Genomic DNA, 24,287 nt, shown 5'->3' with positions numbered 1-24,287 from the left:
CTGAAGGAAGATACTTCTCTCCAGTATTCCTTGATAGTATTTGGAGACCATAGTTCTTGATTGCATAGAAGTGAAAGTTGACTTTTCTTTCCATGCTGATGTTTTGGCAGGTGGTATCCCTCGAACTCCAGTGAGACAGAAGATGAATACCATGTCGCGCTCTTTGAAGATGTTGAATGTGGCGAGGCTAAATGTAAAGGCTCAGAAGTTACATCCTGATGGTAGTCCAGACATGGCTGTGGAGAAAGGACCCCAAAAGACTGTCACTGGCAGACCAGCAGACAAATTGGAAGATAGAGGAAGGATGTTAAGAAGTTCTAAACTTAAAGGTATTCATTCATCCTAGAGTGTTTGGTGTCTGTGTTATTATATAAGAGGTCTGGAGGCTGGAGAATCTAGCCCAGCTGATAGAGTGCTTGCCTAGCATTGATGAAATCCTTGGGTTGATTCCCCAGGACGACTAGAAGACAGAGGCAGGAGGATCAGAATTTTGGTGACATTGCATCTATGTAATAAGTTTGAGGAAACCTCATGTAAATAAATATACAAATAAATAAAATGAAATGGGAGGAAGGGAGATTATTTTTGGAATAATAAATAGATTGAGATTATTTGGGGAACTGAATACTAGAGTACAACCTGAGTTGTTATTCTTTAGGAGCCAGCCACCTTTTAAAACTTTTTATTTAATTAATTTATTTTATTAAACTAAGGTCTCATGTAGTCCAGGCTATCTTCAAACTCTCTGTGTAGCTAGCCTTGAACTCCTGATCCTTCTGCCTCCCCAGTACTAGGATGACAGGCATGTGCTGCCATGCCTAGTAGAATCTTTCATTGACCTGGAGCTTGCTGAGAAAGTAGACTGGCTAGCTACTGAGCCCTAAGGACCCACCTCTCCCCATTCCCCCAGCATTGGGATTATAGATGTGGTCCACCACACATCCGGCTCTTTAAAATGCTGGTGCTAGGCATCAGGTCCCCATCGCTTACAACTGAGCCATACTGTTGAGTTTTAAATAGTTTTTTGCAATAATTGTAATTTATATTTATATGTGCATGTATGCATGCTCATGTTTTGGTGTACACATGGAGGTCAGAGGACTGCTCATGGGAGCTCATCTCTAGTCACCTTGTGGGTCCTAGCAATCAAACTCAGGTTGGCAAGCTTGGTAGTAGGCATCCTTAGCTGTGGACCCCCTTACTGGCCTGTCACTAAGTTCAAAATGGCTTTGTATATTTTGGATAATGGGCCTTTATCTGATGTCCTTTGTAAATATTTTCTACAAATCTATGGTTTACCTTTTACACTCTTGTCAGTATATTGGTAGAACATTAGTATTATTTTATTTTTAGTTGGTTGGGTATTTGGGTTTCGTTTTTTTTTTTTTAATCTCATTTAGCCTAGGCTAATCTCAAGCCTATTATGTGGCTGATTCTTGCCTTGAATTCCTATCCCTCCTTTCTCCAGATCACCTAGGTTTTTTTGTTATCTTATAGCAGTCTGGGACCTTTTCTTTTCATATTGTAACTGACTCACGTTGATTAATCCGGAGCATAACAGGTTGTGTCTGAACCTAATATTCCCATTTAGGTATTTAATCCTTTTAGCACTGATCTTTTTTGTTTGTTTGTTGATCTTTTATTCATTGTATCACCCACCTTTGTTCTTTGTTAAAGGTCATTCAACTGCTAGGCACTATGGAATGTTCAACATCATCCCTGACATGTACACACTACATGCTAGCAAGCTCTAGTGTCTGTCATGGCCATCCAGACATAATTAGATTTCTCTTGGAAGACAAAAGTCTCTTTCCCCTTACATGGTGAATGCTGTTGATCTGAATATGATAACCAAATGTTCTTCCTCTCCCCACAGAATTTAAAACTGAAGAGGAGCTTCTGGCTTACATACATGACAACTACCAAAAGACTGTGGCTACAGGAGAAATCACATTGTATTCATGTGCTCAAAATATGGTCTCAACCATTAAAATGTTCCTAAAATCAAAGGACGTCAAGGAATTAGAAGTAAGAAAGTCTAAATAATCCTGTCATAAACGTAGTGTTTGATGGTTGGTGGGTTTAGTGCACATATCTTAAAGAATTGCCATTACACTGCACATGATTGAAAAATAATGAATAAGCTGGAGAGATGGCTCAGTGGTTAAAAGCACTGCTTTCCAGAGGATCAGGGTTCAACTCCCAGCTACATGGTGTCTCTAAACCTTTAGTAACTCCAGTTTCGATCGATCTGATGCCCTCTTCTGCCCTCTTTGGGCACTGCATACAAATGGTGCACAGATGTACATGCAGTCAGAACACCTATACATGTAAAATAAAATAAAGATATGTGAATATGTAAAAACAGAAAAGTGCTGATTAGAGGACTGGTACACAATTCCAGGTTTCAGGATGTGAACCTGATAAGCTGGAGGCCAGAAATTCAAGTGGACTTGTGTCCCAATGAGACTGTTATTATGTGTGTTGTGTGTTAGCTATATGAATTAAACTAACGTTTTAACCCTAGCTGCTCTTCATTTGTTGATTTTGCTTATTATTTATCTGTTTCTTTTTTGTGTATATGAGTATTTTGTCTGCATTTATGTCTGCATATCATGTGCACTGAGTCCCCTGGAACTGGAGTTCCAGAAATTTGTTAACTACCACTTGGTTGCTGGGAATCAAGCCTGGGTCCTCTGGAAGAGTAAACAGAGCTCTTAATTGCGGGCCATCTCATCAGCCCTGATAGTTTTTGTTGTTGCTGTTTTGTTTTTTTAAAGATTTATTTATTTATTTTATGTATGTGAGTACACTATAGCTGTCTTCAGACACACCAGAAGAGGGCATCGGATCCCATTACAGATGGTTGTGAGCCACCATATTTTTTCTGGGAATTGAACTCAGGACCTTTGGAAGAATAGTTAGTGCTCTTAACTGCTGAACCATCTCTCCAGCCCCCTGTTGTTTTGTTTCTGACAGACTATATAGGTCTCATTGTGTTGGGACTTGAACATATATTTGTTTAAAAAACTTCTACATAGCTCTAACTGTATCACCACCACTATTTTAGAATACCTTATTGCCTTTATTCACATTTAATGGCAAAATCAGGGTTCTTTCTCTATAGTGGACAAGAGCTGTTTACAGTTATCACAGCTTTGTAGACCTTCTATTTTAAAAGTAAGTGTATTTAGCTGTGTGTGGTGGCACACTCCTTTAATTCCTGTACTTGGGAGGCAGAGGGGGGAGCGGGGATATGTCTCTGAGTTCAAGGACAGCTTGGTCTACATGTTAAGTTCCAAGACATCCAGGATGAGAGACAGAGACACTATCTCAAGAAAAAAGATCTTTCTTTGTGATGTGATGTGTGTGTGTGTGTGTGTGTGTGTGTGTGTGTGTGCGCAAGTACTTGCAGAGTCCAGAAGAGGGTATCTGATCCTCAAGAGCTGGAATTACAAGTGGTTGTGAGCAGTCTAGCAATCCTCTGCAAGAGCACTGTCTGCTCTTAACCCTAAGCATTGAGCAGTCTGTACAGCCCAGGAACCTTCCTTTAACAGTTTAAATCCAAAGGCTTGCTGTATCTACCTTTTAAAAACAAAAAACAAATAAAATAACCCACATTCTTGTTAAGATATCAAAGGAAAACATAAGTAACAGTTTTCTCTTACATAATTACTTTGTATTTGCAGGTGACCTGCATGAATCATATGAACAGTAACCTCTTCAAAACCAGCAAGAATCTCAGACAGAACCTAGGGGGAAAGATGGATAAAGAAGACAAAGTCAGAGAGTAAGAAACCACTTTGGTTATTTTTAACCATTACTCCAGATTACCTTTCGTTGTGATCTTTATGATGTTCAGAGGGGCAGTTGGAGTCACCTGATTATCTAAGATGCACAGCAGTATTTAGAGAAAGCACTGGGTTCTTATTGGACTCATTTCCCTCCGTTGCTTACTTCCTTTTTTAAAAAAAATAAAGGCTGTGTTGTGGAGCCCAGCTGGCCTCCAGCTTGCTCTTTAACTGAGGCTAACCTTGAATTCCTTCTCCTACTCATGAATATTGAGATTCATATGTGTATCACCATTCCCAGTTTATCTACTGCTGGGAATCAACTGCAAGGCCTCAGGCACACTAGGCAAGCACTTTACCTACTGATCTCTGTCCTGTTTCCCCTACATGTGCACCGCTTTGTTTTTATTTTTCCCTCTCTTTTTTAATCCTGGAGATTAAATCCAGGCTTTCTATGTGGTAAGCATATGGGTGTTTTTTTTTTGTTGTTGTTGTTGTTGTTGTTGTTGTTGTTGTTGTTGTTGGTTTTTTGTTTGTTTGTTTGTTTGTTTGTTTTTGGATTTGGTTTTTTCAAGACAAGGTTTTTCTGTATAGCCCTGGCTGTCCTGGGACTCACTCTGTAGACCAGGCTGGCTTCAAACTGAGAAATCCTCCTGCCTCTGCCTCCTGGAGTGCTGGGATTACAGGAGTGTGCCACCACCGCCTGGCTTTGGTCATTGTTTCTTAAACATTAATAGACCTTTGCTCTAAGAGTTTCACTAAATACCAGTCAAAGGAGATGTGACCAGGTACTTTGTTTCCTCCAGGTGCCAGCTTCAGGTATTTCTCCGTCTGGAGATGTGTGAGCAGTGCCCCTCAGTCCTGGAACGCACAGATGAGGTGGAGCGCACAGTGGAGGAGGTAAGCCCACGCTGCTGCCCTGAGCATGCGCCTTCTCTCAGCTTCCCTCCCAGCAGAGCCTGTGGCAACTCTCTGCAATGTCTTTCAGGTGACAGATTTGTTGCGTCTGGTGTGTCTCACTAAGGACTCAGCATACCTGTCAGAGTTTCTGGAGGACATTTTGAGATTGTAAGTTCAATGAGTACTGGCTTAGTTTAGAGAAAAAAAATTGTTGTTATTTTCATTGTTTTTGTTTTTTAACAATCATTACAAATGGTGTAATCTTAGAATTGTAAGGTTACAAGTGTGTTTTTTTCATGCTAGTAACTCAGTTCTTTGTCTAACCAATATATTCCTCAGGTATATTGACTCCATTCCCAGCACAATTGGACAACTTTACCACAGCCTGGGGTTAAAGATTCCTCAAAAGCTGGCTGGAGTCCTTCCTACAGAATTTTTTAGTGATGATTCCATGACTCAAGAGAGCATGTCACCACCTCCGTCATCAAGCACTCACAGATCAGTGTCGGCCATTACTGAGTCTGAGCAGTTGGAGGAGCTTCGGACCAGATCAGCCAAGAAGAGAAGGTAGGAGGGAAGCATTGGAGAAAGCACTTGCACTATGGTTAAGTTCAGAGTAGCAAGTTTGAAGACAGTCTTGCCTTTGTCCATCTAATGTACTAAGTTGGCAGTTGTTCTTGGATCAGAATCAAGCAAAACGCTCTGGAGTTCCCAAGTAGCATCACTCACACTCATGCTATATTTTTTCCTCCAGGAATATGTGGTATTTACTTTGGTTTATAAAATCCTTTACTCTCTGCAAGGGTTGTCTAAGAAATAGGAACTTGTGAGATAAGATTATGGTTTCAGCTACTTAGAACATTTCCCTTGCTGCCCTTTATCGCTATTAACTAGCTGATTCTGTATAAACCGTTTTTGTAACTCAGGACTTGTTATAAATTCAGACCAAGCTCAAGATAACTAACTAGCATTTATTCAAACTGTAGTTTAGGTGCTGGTTTCACTCAAATTTAACTACACATTTACTCTATTTGGTGTGTTCTCTATTTTCTATTTTTAAAAGGAAAAATGCACTAATAAGACATAAAAGTATTGCAGAGATTTCCCAGACTCTTCGACAAATTGAAGTTCCCAAAGTGTCCAAGAGAGCTTCAAGAAATGTAAGTAGTCACCAGTAGATCGGAGCTAACCGTTACTTCTATTAGCTAGGGCTGATGGTGCAGAGGGACAGTAGTGTTTCTTCTGTTGGGAAGTCATTTTATCTGAAATGACATTTTAAGAGTTTTTGGATTTTGGAGTATTTCAATAGAGTATTGACAATTTAAAAAAAAAAAAAATCTTTGGTGGCTGGAGAGATTGCTCTTCCAGAGGTCCTGAGTTCAATTCCCAGCAACCACATGGTAGCTCACAACCATCTTTAACTGTGCTACTGTAGAATCTGTTGCCCTCCTCTGGTGCAGACATAAATGCAGACAAAATACCCATGTACATAAATAATCCTTTAGGGAAAGAAAAATCTTTGGGTTTTACCTCAATTCAGATTTTTTACTTTGGGTTTAAGGGATAATCAATTAGTGTTGAATATTTTTATGAACATTAAACTATAACTAAATGAATATAGAAATACAAACTTAAAAAAATTAAAAAATCCACAACAGATAGGGAGATAGTTCAGTCACTAAAGTACTTGCAACTTTAGTTCAATCACCAGAACTGTAGCACACACATGTGCAACACACATTTACACACACACACATGCATAGATGGGGGGTGAGGGTTGGAGGTAGGGAGAATATAAGCTGAGGAGATAGCTCAGTTAATAAACTTTTTGCCTTAACAACTTGAGAACCTGAATTTGATCTCTCGAACCCATGTTTAAAAAAATTCTTCCAAGTGCTGGTGAGATGGCTGTACAGTTAAGAGCACTGTCTGCTCTTCCAGAAGTCCTGAGTTCAGTTCCCAGCAACTACATGGGGTTTAAGACCATCTATAAAGGACTTGTAGGAATACATGAAGACTGAATACTCCTATGTTAAAAAATAAATAAATAAATAATTGTTTTTTCAAAAAAAAAGTGTTCAATGAGACTGTTGAGATGGCTCATTACAGCCGCTCTTTCAAAGGATCCAGATTCAATTCCTAACACCCACATGGCAAGTCACAGCTGTCTCTAACTAACTTCAGGGGATTCAACACCTTCACACAGACATACTTGCAGACAAAGTACCAGTGCACATAAAATAAATCTTTTTTTTAAACACTCGTCTTGATGGTATGCACCTTTAATCCCAGCACAGGAACAGGAAGATAATTTCATCCTAGGCTAGCCTAGTCTACAGAGTAATTTCCAGGATAGCCAGTGCTACACAGGCTAATCCTATATCCAAAAAGGAAAAAAAAAATCCAGGGACTGGGACATGTTTAATTGAAACATGTTCGCCATGCAACATAAAGACCTGAACTCATGCATGAAACACCAAGCATGGTGGCTCATACTCATAATCTACCACTGAGGAGGTAGCTCAATCAATAAACTTTTTGCCTTAACAACTTGAGGACCGGAATTTGATCTCTAGAACCCATGTTTAAAAAAATATACCCAAGGGCTGGTGACTGTGAGAGAGTCCTTCTTTCCTGGGTTTGCTGGACAGAGACCCTATCTTAAAAACAAAATGTCACCAGGTGCTGGTGGTGCATGCCTTTAATCCCAGTACTTAGATGGCAGAGGCAGGCAGATCTCTGAGTTTGAGGCTAGCCTGGTGTATAGAACAAGGCCCAGAACAGCCAGGGCTATACAGAGAAACTCTGTCTTGAAGCAAAAATGTGGATGGTACCATGGTATCAGGCCATGGTAAAGGCATGATATCTTAAGTTATTTTCTGGCCGAGCAGTGGTGGCGCATGCCTGTAATCCCAGCACTCTGGGAGGCAGAGGCGGGCGAATTTCTGAATTCGAAGCCAGCCTGGTCTACAGAGTGAGTTCCAGGACAGCCAAGGCTATACTGAGAAACCCTGTCTCGAAAAAAACCAAATACAAAAAACAAAAACAAACAAGTTATTTTCTGCTTGTACATATACACATCTGTGAGAAAAAAAACACAGACTGTGATATTTATAGTAATATGAAGAAAACAAGTAAAAGCTAGGAATGAGGACTGGAGAGATGGCTCAGAGGTAAGAGCACTTGTTTCCCTTTCAGTGGTTCCTGTGGTTGGTTTTCACAACCATACTTTGACACTGGGAAAGCTCACTGCCACCTGTTACTCCAGCACCAGGATCACACATCTATAATCTCCAAGGGCATTGGCATGTGTATACACTATCTCTCACAAAAATACTTGTTGATATGTTACATTTCATTTCAACAGCAAGTTGGAAAAAAAAAACTGGCTATTGTCATGAAGCTTGGTTACCAAGTAATTGGTTTTCTGTGGCACCACATAATTTTCCTGTGCAGGGAAATAAGCAGTGTACCTAGAGTCTGCTAACTAAGTGTAAGCAGCATCATGCTGAGGGACGACGGGAGACTAAAGATGCAGTGACACTTTGGAACATGAACGTTTGAGAAGAGGTCAAGTCTGAGCTGGATCTGGCTTCAGAAGCATCCTTACTGGTGGTGGCTGCTCCTGTCTTGACTGCACTTAGCATGGGAGATGGCTTTCTTTTAGGGTCACAGTATTTACTTTCTTACCACACCTTACCTGTGGATAAGAAGCTAGTCTTACAGATCTTGCAGTCATGACTGAAGGGCAGGAAATCCTTTCAAAAGCAGAGGAACAGAAGCTGGGAGAACTCTGTTATCACCAGGTTTAATAGTGATTTACACTTTCTAGCCATCTTTGAGTGAGCATTCATTCATTCATTCATTTATTTATTTGGTTTTCCAAGGCAGCCATGACTGGGCATGGTGACAAATTCCTTTAGACTCAGAACTCAGGAGACAGAAGATCTCTGAGTTTGAGGCTGGCCTGGCCCACATAATAAGTTCCAGGTCAGCCAAAGCTATGTAGAGTGATCCTGTTTTAGAAATACAACAATAAAACCAGAGCAGACTTATGGAGATGAGGATTTGATGTTGATTAAAGAATGTATTTCATGCCAGTTGGTAGCATAAATAATGACAGTTGTTGAACTGAAAGGTCAGATATTAAGTTGTATATAAGAAATGTGAAGAGGTTTTGTTTTTTGAGAGTCTCTATGTAGCACTTGCTGACCTGCAGCTTTTTCGACCAGCTTTGGTTTTTTAAGACAGGGTTTCTCTGTGTGTTCTTGGCTGTTCTGGAACTTGATTTGTAGACCAGGCTCTGAACTTACAGAGATCCACCTGCCTCTGACTCCAAGTGCTATGATTAAAGCCAATTGTGACTGCCACCCAGCTGAGTTTTTTGAAAGCTCAATATACTTAAGTAAGGAAGCATGGAATTTGTAGTGTAACTGTAGCATTTGTTAATTATATAAATCATAATAGTGTCTTTACTTCCTTTGCATGTATTAATTCCTAAAGACTGGAATGACTGGGGAAGATTGGTCCCTCCTGGTGCCTTCTGAGTACAGTCTTTTAGGGGTTTTCCTTGTCCCGTCCCCCCCCCCCATTTTATTTTATGTGTATGGGTGTTTTGCCTGTGTGTATGGAAGGAAGTGTACCATGTGAATGCCTAGTGCCTATAAAGACCAGAAGAGGAGCCGGGCAGCGGTGGCGCACACCTGTAATCCTAGCACTCTGGGAGGCAGAGGCAGGCGGATTTCTGAGTTCGAGGACAGCCAGGGCTACACAGAGAAACCCTGTCTCGAAAAAACCAAAAAAAAAAAAAAAAAAAAAAAAACCAGAAGAGGATATTAGATACTCTGGTACTAGAGATATAGACAGTTTTGTTAAGTGGAAGAACAGGATTGATAAATAAGATTGACTAACAAAGCATTGATTAAAAAGTTGATAACAGATAAAGCAAGCCATGATTTATTTACTTGCTTGTCTGCTTGCTTATTTACTTAATGTGTGTGGGTATTTTGCCTGCATGTCTGTCTGCATTCAATTCCCAGTGCTATTTAAAAAAAAAAAAAAGCATTGTCACATGTGGTATTTTATTCAACTCTTATGAGAAATGGCATGATTATAATAGCAACAGACGACTGGAGAGATGGCTGCTTTTATGCAGGACCTGGGTTCAATTCCCAGCACCCACATGGTGGCTGGGCCATTCATAATTCCAGTTCTGGGGGGATTCAGTGCCCTCTTCTGACCTCTGTGGGCATGTACCTGGTACACGGACAAACATGCAAGCAAAACACTCATACACACAGAGTAAAATAAATAAATCTGGAAGGAAGCAAGGAAGAGAAAGCAAACAGAAAACAAAATCTTGAAAAATGATTCCTTTATTTAGATGCACCTGGAATTTAGACTCTTGACTCCTTTACTAGGCTAATAAGCCAAAAGTGGTTTGAGGTAGAAGCATTAAAAGGCCAGTGTCCTAATCGGTCTTTCCCTCGTTTAGGTATAGCATGTGTGTGATCATCACCAAAAAGTTGAAACCATGGAGCTCCAACAGTATCTCTTCTCTTTATCTATTCTTCAAAGTGTATAATACCATTTATACTCTGTTGTGTATGATCCTAGAATTTTTTCTGCATATTCCTAAAATAGACATCAACAGTTTATGTTTGTTTATAATATACTCTTATCTATGTATGTAGCCAGCCCAGCCTTGTTTTTAATGAAACTAAGAAATAGAAAGAAAACAAAAATCTAAGTTACTGTGCTTAGTTTTCTGAATTTCTCACACACACATACAAACACACACACATCACATATGTCTATCTCTCTGGTGGTACACACTAGTCTCGCTGTGCTTTCACTTTCCCTTTGACTGGGTGATTTCCCTGTCTCACTTTTTATGTGCATTCCCAGGGCTTACTCTGGACTCCCACTCTGTAGAGAAAAGTTTTGGAGCCTGGCCTTCAGTGTATTTCACTGTGTGCACTCTGCATCTCTCTGAATTGCCTCCCTATTCAGAAGGATTCAGGTAGAACTGTTAGCTTTTTATCTTAAATGAATGCCTGTTGATCCTCTTCATTTCTCATCTCCAGGAGAACTCCCACCCTGCTTCTGTACAGCCGCCAGTCCTGAGGAAAGACACAGTACAGGGTATGTTTGGATTTTTCAACACCTAGTCACTGGATTGACAAATTTATTATGATTGTGTGTATTAATGTAAGTTACAGCTCTGTATCATCATTGGTTAAAAAAAAAATACAAATTCCATGTTTTAGGGGACAAGATAGTTCATATGACCTCAAAATCAAGTGTCATTATCATGGAATCTAAAATTAGAAGAAGAAAAAACCAAGAAAGAAAAAAGAGACAGTGGAGCTAGTTTAGACAAAAGGAGCTTAAACATGTTGGCCAAAGTACATTTAAGTTAACTTTTTTCTTTCCTTTTTACAATTAAAATATAATTTCATCACTTTTCTCCTTCCTTTTCCTCTTTCTCGTCCTGCTCATGAGCCCTCCCATCCCTTTGGATATCATGGTCTCTTTCTCTTTGTTATTGTTACATTTGTGTGTGTGCAGCACAAACCTAAACATGCAAATACACAGCGTGTTTAGTGTTGCTTGTATGCATGTGATTCCAGGACTGACCACCTGGCATTACACAACTAGTTAGGGGCTTATACCTGTGGAAGACTATTTCTCTCAAGTTCATATTTTCTGTTTGTTTTGCTTTAAGACAAGCTCTCACTTTAGTTCTGACTGCCTGGCACTCATTATGTAAACCAGGCTGGCCCTGGAGTCACAGAAATCTCTCTACTTCTGCTCTGCTCTAGGATTAACAGAAACATTTAATAAATTTCTAAAAGAAAATATTAAATTCATTATTAGAAAAAATACTTTCTACAAATAAATGTTGAAGATTAGATGATGGCTTCACTGCTGAACTGCACCCGGCATTTAAGAATAAACGCATCAGCTTGGATTATTTCAGTTGATAATTCTGGCTATCCACAAGCAAAAGAATGATGGTAGTGAGTGGGGGCTGGAGAGATGGCTCAGTACTCACTGCTCTTCCAGAGGTCCTGAAGCCAATTCCCTACAACCACAAGGTGGCTCACAACCATCTGTAATGGGATCTGATGCACCTCTTCAAGGTGAGCTTGAGGACAGCTGCAGTGTACTCAGATCTTTAGAAGAACGATACTGGCCCTCTAACTCATTAGTGTCTGTGTAAACACTTTTGGACCCTGTAAGGTTAGTAGTTTTGCTGGGTGGTGGTGGCGCACGCCTTTAATCCTAGCACTTGGGAGGCAGAGGCAGGCAGATTTCTGAGTTTGAGGCCAGCCTGGTCTACAGAGTGAGTTCTAGGACAGCCAGGGCTACACAGAGAAACCCTGTCTCGAAAAAAAACAAAAAAAAAAGGTTAGTAGTTTTGAGGTGCCTCGGAGTGTGCTATCCGAAGGAATCATTTTAAAACATATGGCTACAGACTGGCTTCCCTAAGGAGCACTGAGTTTGGGTCTGGCACGCTCAGTTGACACCAATGTAAGGTTTTTAATCTCCATTATCTCTCCCTCTCTGCTTTTAGAAGTAACAAAAGTTCGAAGAAACCTCTTCAACCAGGAAATGCTTTCTCCTTCAAAGAAGGGGCTAAAGAAGGGGCTGCCTCGAAGCCATTCTGTATCAACTTTGGAATGTCTACCCCATAAACAGGACAAGTTCAAGAAGACCAAAAGCAGTACATTTCAGGGTAACTGAAAAAAAAATTGTAACAAATCTGCTAGTGACATTGTTCCCACTTCTATTCATTTCTGTTTTTTCTTGACTGTTTTAGCTAAAGGTTTGCCAATTTTATTGATCATTTGACCTTTTCTCTATTGACATTCTGACCTCACTTTCCTTCCCTCTATTTTGGGTTTTAGTTTGTTGGCTTTTTTTTTCTCTTTTTTTTTTCCTTTTTATTTATTTATTATTATTTTTAAGTTTTTGGTTTTGTTTGGGGGCAGGGTGTGTACAATAAGCTGTCTCACTGTGGGTCTCTTTGGGGTCATCTTTCTTAGAGTCCATTAAACTCGAGTGGTTAGGTTCGTGTCTTTCGTCTGACTAAGGAAGTTTTCAACCATTTTTCTTCAGTAATGTTTTCTGCCTCTTTTGTCTTTTCACTTTCTAGAATTCCCATGAGGCAGGCGGTGGCTTGCATGCTTCTATCGTGTACGAGCCTGCCTCAGTCTTCCTTTATTTTTATTTTTTCTGGTTAGGTGGTTTGATTTTAGATGACTTTTTTGACATTCATTGATTATTCTGCCTGTTATTCCATCTGTCTCATTTAACCTAGGCTAACCTCAACTTGCTATATGACTTTTGATCTTTCTTTCCTTCTATCCAAATTATTTTTATCTTTTGGAAATTTTTTAATTAAAATATAATTATATCATTTTTCTTCTCTCCAGTCCCTCCCATATTCCCCTTTACTCCCTCTCAGATTCATGATCTCCTTTTCTTTAGTTAGTATTGCTACATACGTGTGTGTAGATATATGCACATTAAATATATAAGTACAGCTTGATGAGTCTGTTTAGTGTTGCTTGTGTGTGTATGAGTTTAGAGCTGAACACTTGGTATTAGACAATCAATTCTGGGAAGACTCCCTGGTGGAGACTTAATTCTCTCTTTTAGCAGTCAATGGTTGCCAGTGGTTCTTTGTCTAAGCCTTGTCTAGGGCTGTGAGATTTCCCCTTCCATGTTAGCATGTCTGTTGATGTTGTCATTATTCAAGGTTTTTTAGGCATCCATTGTTTTCTTCTCTCTCTCTCTCTCTCTCTCTCTCTCTCTCTCTCTCTCGCTCTCGCTCTCGCTCTCGCTCTCTTTAAAAGCAATCTTGCTTGTAGACCAGCTGCCAGCTGGTCTTTTTTGTTTGTTTTTGTTTGTTTTTGTTTTTTTTTGAGACAGGGTTTCTCTGTGTAGCCCTGGCTGTCCTGGAACTCTCTGTATATCAGGCTGGCCTCAAACTCAGAAATCCGCCTGCCTCTGCCTCCCAAGTGCTGGGATTAAAGGCGTGCACCACCACTGTCCAACTGACCAGCTGGTCTTGAGTAAGACCATGCTTGGCCCTTTAAATTTTTTTAACCTATGGGTTTGTAAGTTCATTGAGTATATTTAGACAAGTTGTTAAAACATTTTTATAATTTCAGGGTCTAAGCTACTTTAGGGATGTTTTCTGCCAAGTTCTTAACAGGAAATTAACATCCTTTACTGTTTGCACCCTTTGGGTTTTGTTATGAACTAGTTATTGACAAATAATAATGTGGTCACTGTGATGACTGGATTCTTGTCCTTTGAGGATTACTGACATTTGCTTACTGAGGTATGCAGCTATCTGCTTATAGTTTTTTCCAACTCACTTTTTTGTAAAACATTCCCTGTTATGTGTAATACTAGTTTCTGTCTTTTATCATTGTGTAGCAGCAATTCATAAATGTCTGGGTTCAAAAAGGATTGGAAAAAGCTGCACCTGACCCTTTAAATCTGCTGACAGAAGGCTAGAGAGATAGCTCAGAGGTTTAGAGCACTTTCCGCTTTTCCAAAGGACCTGTAGCCATGTTGTGTGGCTTACTACCATCTTTTACCCCAGCTCCTGGGAGATCTGATGCCTCTAGATACCACCAGCAACAGTACTCACATACACACAAACATTTAAAAATTAACAATCAATCTACTGATAAATGCTGTGGAACAAAGCCATTGCTGTTTGAGAGGGCTGAAACTGATCCAGTGTCAATAGCCATCCCACAGGGATTTTTAAAATATTTTATGTTGGTTTATGTCTTTTGAGACGGGGCCTCACTGTGTAGTCTTGGCCAACCTGGCCTGGAACTTGCTATGCAGACCAGGCTGGTCTCAAACTTAGAGATCCACCTATGACCAAGACATTTGTCAGGCAGGCTTGTGCCAATTTTAATCAGGCTGATGAACTGCTGTATTCTGTTGGGCCCTGAAGGCTTAGAATCTAGCTGAGAGTTTAGCATCCTCTCTAGCTAGGTAATAAGCCTCATATAAGTTCAGACTGCACCCTGTTCCTTACTGCTGCCTGACAAGATTGAAATTTATAGTCAACACTGGTTTTGCATCTTAGGTTACCGCAAACTGCTGACTAAGAGCGTGGCCGAGACCCCAGTCCACAAGCAAATCTCCAGGAGGCTACTCCACAGACAGATCAAGGGCAGGTGAGTGACAGCCTGTTCAGATGCCGCATGCTCCCAGTACTGTCTCACAGGCAAACAATACACACTATCCCATTCTTTCATTAGGCATAATTATTTTAAGACTTATGCATGTTGCCTATGTCAGTGCACTCCTTTTTATTATTGGTCAGTATTTTATTAAAGAAATCTTCTGAATTCTCCTGTTGACAGGCAAGGTTACTCCCTTTTCCTGCCAGGCAAAGAGATCAGCTTACCTTAGAGATATAGCTGTGGTTTGTTTTTCTGTAGTCACTAGTTGGACTAGGGTAATTTCTGTTCCTTTCCCAAAAAAAGCTATCTCTCATGGGAGTAAATTTTGTCTTCACCTTTTGGTGTCCTCGGTGTCAGCTTCCCAGCACCCAATCTAAGATAAAAGCAGCAAAATAGAAAACCCAGGGAGCTCACTGACTTCAGTCCCCAGTTGGATTGCCTTTCTTTCCACCTCTCCATACAAGTAGGGAAAAAAAACACCTACTATATGCTGTCACACATCCACTTGGACATGTACAGATTTTATACACTTGTGAACAGTACAGGATTAATTGTGAGCAGTGAGAGTGAGTCAGAAGTCCTTGACAAGCTGACAGACATTGCAGCTCTGTGGCAGAAGTATTAACATTACTGCTGGGACTGTATGATGCTTAGCTGGACTTTTTTTTTTTTTTTTAATGCAATAATGGACAGAAAAAAAAAACCTGTTCTATTTTTAAGCTAATTTTGATATTATCAGAATACTTTCTACAATGAAAGCATTCTAGGGTGGTTAAGAGCATAGTCTATTACAGAGGACCTGAGCTCAGTTCCCAGAGCACCATGTAGAGTAGTTCACACCAGCCTGTAATTCTAGCTCCAGGGGATCCAATATCGTGTGAGCACTTTTTTTTTTAAATCTTAAATTCTAACCATCTCACTTTCCATAATTCTATGTATTTGGAGCAAAGCTTGGTGAAGGTGTCGATTCTTAGCTTGTGCAAGATTTGTGGCTCACACACAAAAGTGACAATAATTGTGGATTGTAAGGGCTTGCCAATGCTACTGTTGTCAAACCCAGACTTTTATAATCTTGTTAGTTGAGATATTTTCTATATTTAATGTGTTTTGTTGTTGCTTTTTATAGTTTAAGTGTGTGTATATGCATGTGTGTGTATACTTGCTTAACAGTGCATGTGGAGGTTGAGTACAGTTTCAAGAGTTGGTTCTGTCCTTCCATCATGAGGGTCCTGGAGATAGAACTCAGGTTGTTTGGCTTGGCACAATCACCTTCCTCCCTGAGCCAGCCTGCCCAGGCATGTCTTGAGGGCATTGACTCTTTGTTGCTTGCTCTTCAAGGTCTTCCGATCCTGGTCCTGATATTCATGTAGTTGAAGAGTCTCCTGAAAAAGAGGATGGTGAGTGCATCCTTTTGCCTTATTCTATCTGGTTTCTCCAAAAGTGTTTCTGTGTTTGTTACTCAGCATATTCTCAAATGGTTTGCAGAAATTGGCTCTGGATCAAGCATACACAGACATAAATGTTGCTGTACAGAAATTGTACTGAATTTCTGTAGAAGAAATACTTTTACAGAATAGAAATAGGGCTTAGTGTAAGGATTCAACTTCCATGTTATACAAAGTGCTGTGACTTATTTTAAAGTGTCTCATTAAGGGCAGTTTTTAAAAAACTTTTTTGAAATGTTTGAGTATCTCATGTTTTTGGCAGAAAAATTAGAATCTAGAAAAACATTTAATAGCTTGATAATCTCAGCACTCAAAAAACACTTTTAACATTTTACCGTTATTATTCCTAGGCAAAATATACGGAATATACAAAAGAAAATGTACTTGAGCTGGGCATGGTGGCACGTGCCTTTAATCCCAGCTCCAGCACTTGGAAGGCAGAGGCAGGCAGATCTCTGAGTTTAAGGCCAGCCTGGTCTACAGAGCGAGTTCCAGAGCAAGCATAGGTAGAGAGGAGAGAGAACCTCTCTGTCTGTCTGTCTGTCTGTCTGTCTCTCTTTTTTTAAACGATTTATTATTATATCTAAGTACACTGTAGCTGTCTTCAGATGTACCAGAAGAGGGTGATCAGATTTGAACTCAGGACCTTTGGAAGAGCAGTTGGTGCTCTTAACCGCTGAGCCATCTCTCCAGCCCCCCTCTTTTTTTTCTTAGCTTTTTTTTTTTTTTTAAAGATTTAAGAGAATCTGTCTCAAAAAGGCAAACAAACCTAGTTTTTTTGTTTTGTATGAAAATCACACTATTTGTGCTTTTTTTGTTCTGTCATGCTTAGAGGTGGCAGTTTATGAAACTTGTAAAACAAACAAGCTCATGAGATTGTGGTTTCTAGTATCTTTGTGGGACTGTGTATCAGTCCCTTGGAGATTTTTCAGAAATACTTAAGATGCCTCTTAAAGCCATTGTTGAATCTGGTGTCACAGAATGATGCCTGCTAGATACCATGGAAAAATGCTAAGTCTGAAGATCCTCCTGTTTACCAGCTCTGATTCCGATTTTACAGAAATGAATTTGAGAAGAAGTCCTCGAATCAAGCAACTGTCATTTAGCAGATCAAATTCTGGCTCCTTCTATTCTGTATCTCAGCCAAAGTCTCGAAGTGTGCAAAGAATCCACTCATTCCATCAGAAGTCAGGTAATGAGGCCAGGGTGTCAAGCATGGGTCTGTTGACTTGGTGGAATGTTTTTTGGAAAAAGAAACATACAATTTGGAGTTTCCCCATTAGCAGCCAACGCTCAAGGTGATACTAGATAGCAGTCCTCGGCCTTTCACCGCTCCTCCCGTGGACTCCTGCGCTGGTCAGCCACAGTGCTTTCTAGATAGCTCACTCACTCCTGCACACAGCATCCCAAGTGATGGGTAGGAGCAGTTTGTATATTTATTCTTCATTCTTTTATCTGCGATTAGCTTGACTAATATGTAAGTTTTTACATTTATACTAAAATATACAGTATATTTATACTACAATAAGTTACTTAAGTTGCCTACATTTCCTAAAATAAGAGTAAAATCCAAGAAGTCAGGGCCTAGAAACATGGCTTAGTAATTACGAACACTGGCTGTTCTTACAACTGACTGAGATTCAATTCCCAGCACCTACATATGGTAGCAACTTCTGTAGCTCTAGTTCTAGAGGATCCAGTACTCTCTTCTGGCACTGGCATGTATGTGGTGCATGCATGCTGATTATATAGGCAAAACACCTAGACACATAATAAAAATAAGATCTTTAAAAAAATTTTTTTTTAATTTAGGAAGGCAGCAGTTGTAGTTCTACACATCATCACTTGGGATTTTCCACCCCAACTGCTCTAAAACATTGTCTTTCTTGTTTTGATAATATTGGGAATACTGGACATGGTGGTGCTTGCCTTTAATACCAGCACTGGGAAGGCAGAAGCAGGTGGATCTCTGCAAAGTTGAGGCCAGCCTAGGCTACATAGTGAATTCCAGGACAACCAAGGCTATGTAAAGAGACCCTGTCTAATCCCGTATCTTCCACCCACCCTCCCCCCCCCCCCAAAAAAAAACCTATATTGGGAGGGCAAGTCTTGAAGAATTAAATGTTGTTTTTGACTTGCAGACCAAAGAGAAAATTTTCCAGTTCAAAGTCTCCAGTCTCCTAAAACCCTTCTTTTTGGGGCATTGTCTGAGATGCCCAGCTCCTCCAAGAAGGGCTCGGGCCGAAGTAAGAGGTCCTTAAGAAGCTTGTTGGATTCTGAGATATCTGGAGCTTATGAGGTATAAAAACCTTTCGTGTTTAGAATGGTGCCGTCTTGGGGAATACAGACATGTGACTGGGGAAGCAAGTGTGTAGTAGAAAATGAAAACCAGGAGAATAAAGGTCAGGGGTATGGTGGCGTGGGGCACACCTTCAATCCTAGCACTTGAGGCAGAGGCAGGAAGGTCTCTTGGTGTGGGGCCAGCCTGCTCTACAAGAATGAGTCCCATGACAGCCAGGCTACACAGAGAAACCCTGTCTCGAAACCAAAAGAATCTGGGTGGCTGGTTACTGGGAACATGGGAGCTTAAAGCAGCAGGCTTGGCTGAGGTCAAGGCAGAGAAGTGGAGATAGGGGTGTTATTGACTTCTTTGGCTGTGATTACCTCAGAGGCTTTTCTAGTTTGTACCTTCTTTCATCCAGTCCCGTTTGACTGCCCGTCACTGTTCAAAACCTGGCGGTTGCTCTTTATGTCTCTTTCAGGACAGAGCCACTGAGTTAATTCCTGCCTTGTCATTTACAGACTTTTGTGCTCACCCAACTCTCCTCCATCCCCTAGTCCCTGCCTATGTTCTACCTGGAATATTTTATCGGCCATCCTTAATTTGGATCAAACTGGTCTTTCTGAAAGGTCCATCTGCCATCTGTCCTTGCTAAAGCAAAGTTCCCTAAGTTTCCCTAAAGCAGAACCCTTGTGTTCAGAAATGATCATCTTGGTTTGAAAAGCATTGAAGCTGCTTCATTGTTAGAGGATGCCACAGAGCTACATGACCAAGGCCAATCTCCCAAGGGCAGACAGTCTCCCACATTCTCAGGTCCACCACGCCCATATGCTGGCCTGAGCCTTCCCCTCTGTCCTACTTTTCTAGTCTCTTTTTCCCTTGCAGATGCCCATTCTTTTTTTCTATTAGTACTTATTAATTCTCTCTCTCTCTCTCTCTCTCTCTCTCTCTCTCTCTCTCTGTGTGTGTGTGTGTGTGTGTGTGTGTGTGTGTGTGTGTGTGTGTGTGTTGATATGTATATGTCATAGCACATGTGTGAATGTCAGAGGGATGCTCTGTGGAGTTAGTCTTTTGTTCCTACCTTTATGAGGGGTCTAGGGATCAAACTTAGGTTGCCAGTCTTATATAGGAAGCCCCTTTGCCTACTGAGCTATCCTGTGGGCCCAGGCATCCACTCTTTAATACCTGATTCCTAAGTCATTTCTCCTTGTCCCTCAGTTGAGTCCACAGCCTGCTTTGAGCTCCTGTGTGCTATACCTCACTGAATACGAAACCTGTTAAACTGGGCTTCCCTTGAGACAGTCTAGTTGTGTTCTAAGTAGGTATTTGACATCCCCACTTGGTAGAGGTTTTAGCTATATTGTTAATAAAAAGGAAGGGATTATTTAGGTTTGGGAGTGGCCTTTCTAAGTGATGATGCCTATGTATGTATATATTCTGCTCTTCCCTTCCCCTCTCTTCCCCTCCCCCCTTTTTGATCCTAGGAAAAGTGTGACAGTAGAATCTGAGTATGTTTGTGAGAGGAGACAGGTTACTATTCTAGTTTCCAACCTAAGATCATTCTTTCAGCTGACTTTAAATCTCCTGTTTGGTTTTCTAATGGTCTTAGACTTTACTAAGACAATCTTTAGAAAATATGGATTATAATGTTTAAGCTCCGAAATAAACACTTTTTTTTCTTTTCAGACTCCCAAAAAGAGTAACCAAAAGTCTCCAAGCTTTTCTAAAACTACACCAAGAAAGCTCCCCCGTACAGCCCAGACCTTACTGTACACTCCAGAAAGACTACAGAACTCTCCTACAGACATAACACCAGCTGAAGGAGCCGTAAAAACCTCCTCCTCACACAGTTCCAACTCATTTGCATCAAAAGTCACTCCTCAGAAGAGAGTCTCCCCAGCAAAAGAAAAGACCTCTCCTCCCCTCACAAAGCTTCCCAGCACACCCAGAGAGTCTGATGTTCAGCCACCTCAGTGCTCGCCAGACTGCACATGGCTACACTCAGTGAGTTCCAGTCCAGAAGGTCCTTATTGTCCAGCAGCCCCACCTCCTTTGGCTGGCCAGGCCAGGAGTCTAACCCCTGTAAGATACTGCTTCAGAACCCCTCCACGTCCAGCCCTTGCTGGCACATCTAAGCATCAGGAGCACCAACCTCTCCCTCTCCCCAGGGCCTCTCAGGCACAAGAACCTTCACAGAGACTGGAGGAGAAAGCTCTCAAAATCCCAAAGGAACCAGCAGACACAAGTACTTCACCTCTTTCTCCAAAGGAACATTTTATTTCTCCAAGATGTGCTATCTCCCCGCAACAACCTAGGACCTCTTTGTCAGCATCCCCTCCTGGAGAACTGAATTGGAAAGAACACCAGACACCACCCAGTGTAACTACATCTGTCTCTTGTCCTGTTCCTTCAACTCCTCCCAGAACCCCACAGAGAATGATGTGCCCCGTGCCCCCTTCTCCACCCTCTAAGCTTCGGAGACTATGTAGAAAGAAGTCCTGTCCTCCTCAGGACTTCCCAGAGTGCCAGCCTGGACCCTCTGCTGCTCCAGTGCTTGACACAGCCACCAGCCCAGGGGCTGTCACGGGCTCTAGAGAGGAGCAGTCTCAATCTTCTGAAGGAGAGAGTTACCTGGGCACTGGTTTCAGAAGTGACTGTCATGTGTCCTCTCCTATGCTCACTGTAAGTGACACTAAGTGCCTGCCTCTGATGGATGAAGCCCAACTCCATAGGCTTGAAAGACAAGAGGCAAGAAGCAGCATCTTACCAGGGGAAGATGGTGAGGACCCAGAGAACGCCATTGCTGGTGAGCCTCCCTCTGTGTCAAGCTCCGCCGAGCTGCTGTCCTACGCCCTGTGCTGCACCGCGGACAGAAAGCAGGGTCAAGATGCTGCTCAGCAGGACAGTCCACGAGCTTCAGAGGCCACTGGCAGCCCTCAGACCTATGAAGTTGAGCTGGAGATGCAAGCTTCTGGCCTTCCCAAGCTCCGATTTAAAAAAATAGACCCTGGAGTTCTTTTGGAAGCTGAGGCCCTAGAAAAGGAAACGGCCCAGGGAGAGGAGGGGGCCTTCCCTGCTCTGTGTATGCCCAAGGCCAGCAAGTCCTCCAGTAGAACAGAGCACACTTACTTGTCACCCCCTTGTCTCCGCCCCTCACACAGCACACCTGGCAAGAATGGGGGTCAAACTTTCATCTGCCAATCTTTTACTCCCTCCCACTGCCCACCCAGTACCCCCTCTCCATTCCAAGCAGATGCTGGGGTTTCTTGGACACCATCCCCTAAGCAAAGTGGGAAGACCACTCCTGAAATTATCAAAGACTGGCCCCGAAGGAAGAGGGCAGTGGACTGCAGTGCTGGAGCCCCTGCTGGGAGAGGCGAGGCCAGCATGGACCTTCCTGGGTCCTCGGCACTGCTTGAGCCTGAGCCTGAGCCTGAGGGGAAGGAGCGAAGCCTTGAACAAGCCCTCTCTAAGGTTGTCTTGGAGGATTTTGAACTAGAGGGGGTGTGTCAATTGCCAGACCAGTCACCTCCCAAAGAAGTTGTGTCTGTGGCTGAGGAAACTTCCTGGGGACAGTTTGGATTAGGCAGAAAGAGACTTTTGTCTGCCAAGGAAGAATCTGAATATGAAGTCAAAAGGGTCTGTGATTCCCTGAGTGAGGGTCCCCCAGCTAGCAAGCTTAAAGAGAGTTCTCCATGCTGGAGCACACCACCACTCCCCTCGCTAGGGGATGACGAGGTCTTTGTTTCTGGTGAGTTTAAAAACCAACATGGTATGGTTTTTATCAGGTGAGGTGTTTGGAACTTTGGGCAGCCTGGAGTCTTGTGGGACTACACTTACTTCCTGGCATCTCCACAGGCTCCACCCCACCCTCTGGCTGCACGGTTCGGAGCTGCCTCTCTGCCAGTGGTCTGCAGGCCCTGACCCAGTCTCCACTGCTGTTCCAAGGAAGAACGCCCTCCTCTCATAGCAAAGACAACAGAGGTAATCTGCCTGGTACCAGGGCTGAGCTCTCCTGTGTGTGACTTGCACAGTTCTCTTTGAGTACAGAAGGTGGGAAGATGTTGTTGACCCTGCAGTGTCGTGTGCTCTTCTCAGAGAGCACAGTAGAACTTGGGGCATCTGAAGAGAAACTTCTGCAAAATCTTATCTGACTAATTGGGACGGTGGAAGTGGTGTGCATGCCATGACACTGGCAGCCCAAGTGGACAGTCAGAGCCAGCCACTTCCTCACAGCAGGTTTACATCCACATCTATCAAAGTTCTGTCACCTCTGCCATCAGACTCTAGGCTTCCCCATCTTCTGGTCCTTCCATAAACCACCAGGTCTGGCTGCTCATGACACTGGTTAGAAACAGAGGTGAGGGACTCGTGTGGCTCTCTTACCACAAAATCACTTCAGCCACACATCTGAAAAGAAAAGCCTTCTCTGCAGACACACACGCAGGTACTTTGCATTTTCAGTTGCTTGTCACTGCCAGCATGTAACCCTTAATTGTGGAGGGTCTTAGGGCTGGAGAGATGGCTCAGTGGCTAAGAGCACCGACTGCTCTTCCAAAGGTCCTGAGTTCAAATCTCAGCAGACACATGGTAGCTCACAACTATCCGTAACAAGATCTGACTCCCTGTTCTGGAGTGTCTGGAGACAGCTACAGTGTACTTACATAAGAGTAGAGGGTCTTATAACAAGTGGAAGTGACACTGAGTCCACTCTTGTATGATCCTCTGTGGTCATGCTGTCTTTTATTTAGGCCTCACTGAGTCTGCTTTTTCCTAGATGAGGATGTGGATGTGTTTCCCTCCACTGCTGAAGAGTCTCCTTTCAACCAAACCTTCTCCCGGAAACGGCCTTTCAGAACTTATACGAGGAAGAAGCTTATTAGCTAGCCCTGGTAGAGCATCGTGCTGGAGGACTCAAAATGAGGAACGCCGTGAGCCTGGCTAGATCCCTTGCATTCAGGAGATGTATTCCAGAGCGGCTTTCTCTGGGTATAGTAACAATGCCAGACTCATACCATCAATCCAGCAATGTGCCCAGAACAAGAGTGGCCAAGACTTCATGGGACTGAGAAAGTTCACAAGTAAAAATGACAGCAGCAAGGTCCCTGTGGACTTGAAGAAACTGGAGACTATGCAGGGTATGGTAGTGTGTCTATAGACCTAGCACTTGGGAGATGGAGATGGAAATATCAGAAGATTCTGACTCCACAGCTTGTATAAGGTCAGCCTGGGCACTATGAGACCGTCTCAAAAACAAAAGACATTAAAAACCTTAAGCCTTTTTCCCAGAGTCATTGTTCAGATTACCACTGGAATGCCTCATGGTTTGAAAATACCTCTCGTGGTCTTCATAAGAGGCCAGGCCCTGGCCCTTTTGGGGGAAGATTGGAAATCTGGTAGGTAGCTGGTACTATACTGTATATAGCTCAGCCCAATCACAGATCCCATTCCAGGACTTGGTGATTCAGAGGACCACTGCCACACTGTGAAATGAGAAAAAAAGGAAACCTTGACATAGACTCTCGGTGTTTGCCAAAGCTTGAGTTCTTTGACACGGTGGTACTTCATAAAGTAAGACCCATAAGTGAAAGACTACAGCAAGAAGCAAGGTAACAATAAAGTCACCCTGGCAGCTTGGCATTTGGCA

At 42.1% G+C, this 24,287-nt stretch overlaps 1 protein-coding gene across 1 annotated transcript in view; it reads left to right on the top strand.

Moving 5' to 3' along the window:
- The window catches only part of Ticrr (TOPBP1 interacting checkpoint and replication regulator), a 43,073-nt gene extending 18,795 nt beyond the window's left edge, over window positions 1-24,278 (top strand). The window contains exons 7-22 of the mRNA XM_052160217.1: window positions 111-329; window positions 1,877-2,028; window positions 3,690-3,790; window positions 4,598-4,691; window positions 4,780-4,859; window positions 5,031-5,258; window positions 5,755-5,851; window positions 10,778-10,835; window positions 12,271-12,432; window positions 14,815-14,905; window positions 16,253-16,311; window positions 17,420-17,551; window positions 18,501-18,658; window positions 20,327-22,391; window positions 22,499-22,624; window positions 23,418-24,278. Of these exons, the coding sequence (XP_052016177.1) occupies window positions 111-329; window positions 1,877-2,028; window positions 3,690-3,790; window positions 4,598-4,691; window positions 4,780-4,859; window positions 5,031-5,258; window positions 5,755-5,851; window positions 10,778-10,835; window positions 12,271-12,432; window positions 14,815-14,905; window positions 16,253-16,311; window positions 17,420-17,551; window positions 18,501-18,658; window positions 20,327-22,391; window positions 22,499-22,624; window positions 23,418-23,527 (3,932 nt within the window). The 3' untranslated portion in view covers window positions 23,528-24,278. The remainder of the gene's footprint in view (window positions 1-110; window positions 330-1,876; window positions 2,029-3,689; window positions 3,791-4,597; window positions 4,692-4,779; window positions 4,860-5,030; window positions 5,259-5,754; window positions 5,852-10,777; window positions 10,836-12,270; window positions 12,433-14,814; window positions 14,906-16,252; window positions 16,312-17,419; window positions 17,552-18,500; window positions 18,659-20,326; window positions 22,392-22,498; window positions 22,625-23,417) is intronic.
- Window positions 24,279-24,287: the final 9 nt, after the last annotated feature.

This window comes from Apodemus sylvaticus, chromosome 1 (genome assembly GCF_947179515.1).
Source record: "Apodemus sylvaticus chromosome 1, mApoSyl1.1, whole genome shotgun sequence".
Taxonomy (NCBI): Eukaryota; Metazoa; Chordata; class Mammalia; order Rodentia; family Muridae; genus Apodemus; species Apodemus sylvaticus.
Note: the sequence above shows the minus strand (reverse complement) of the source record. Positions and strands in the feature narration are given on the sequence as shown.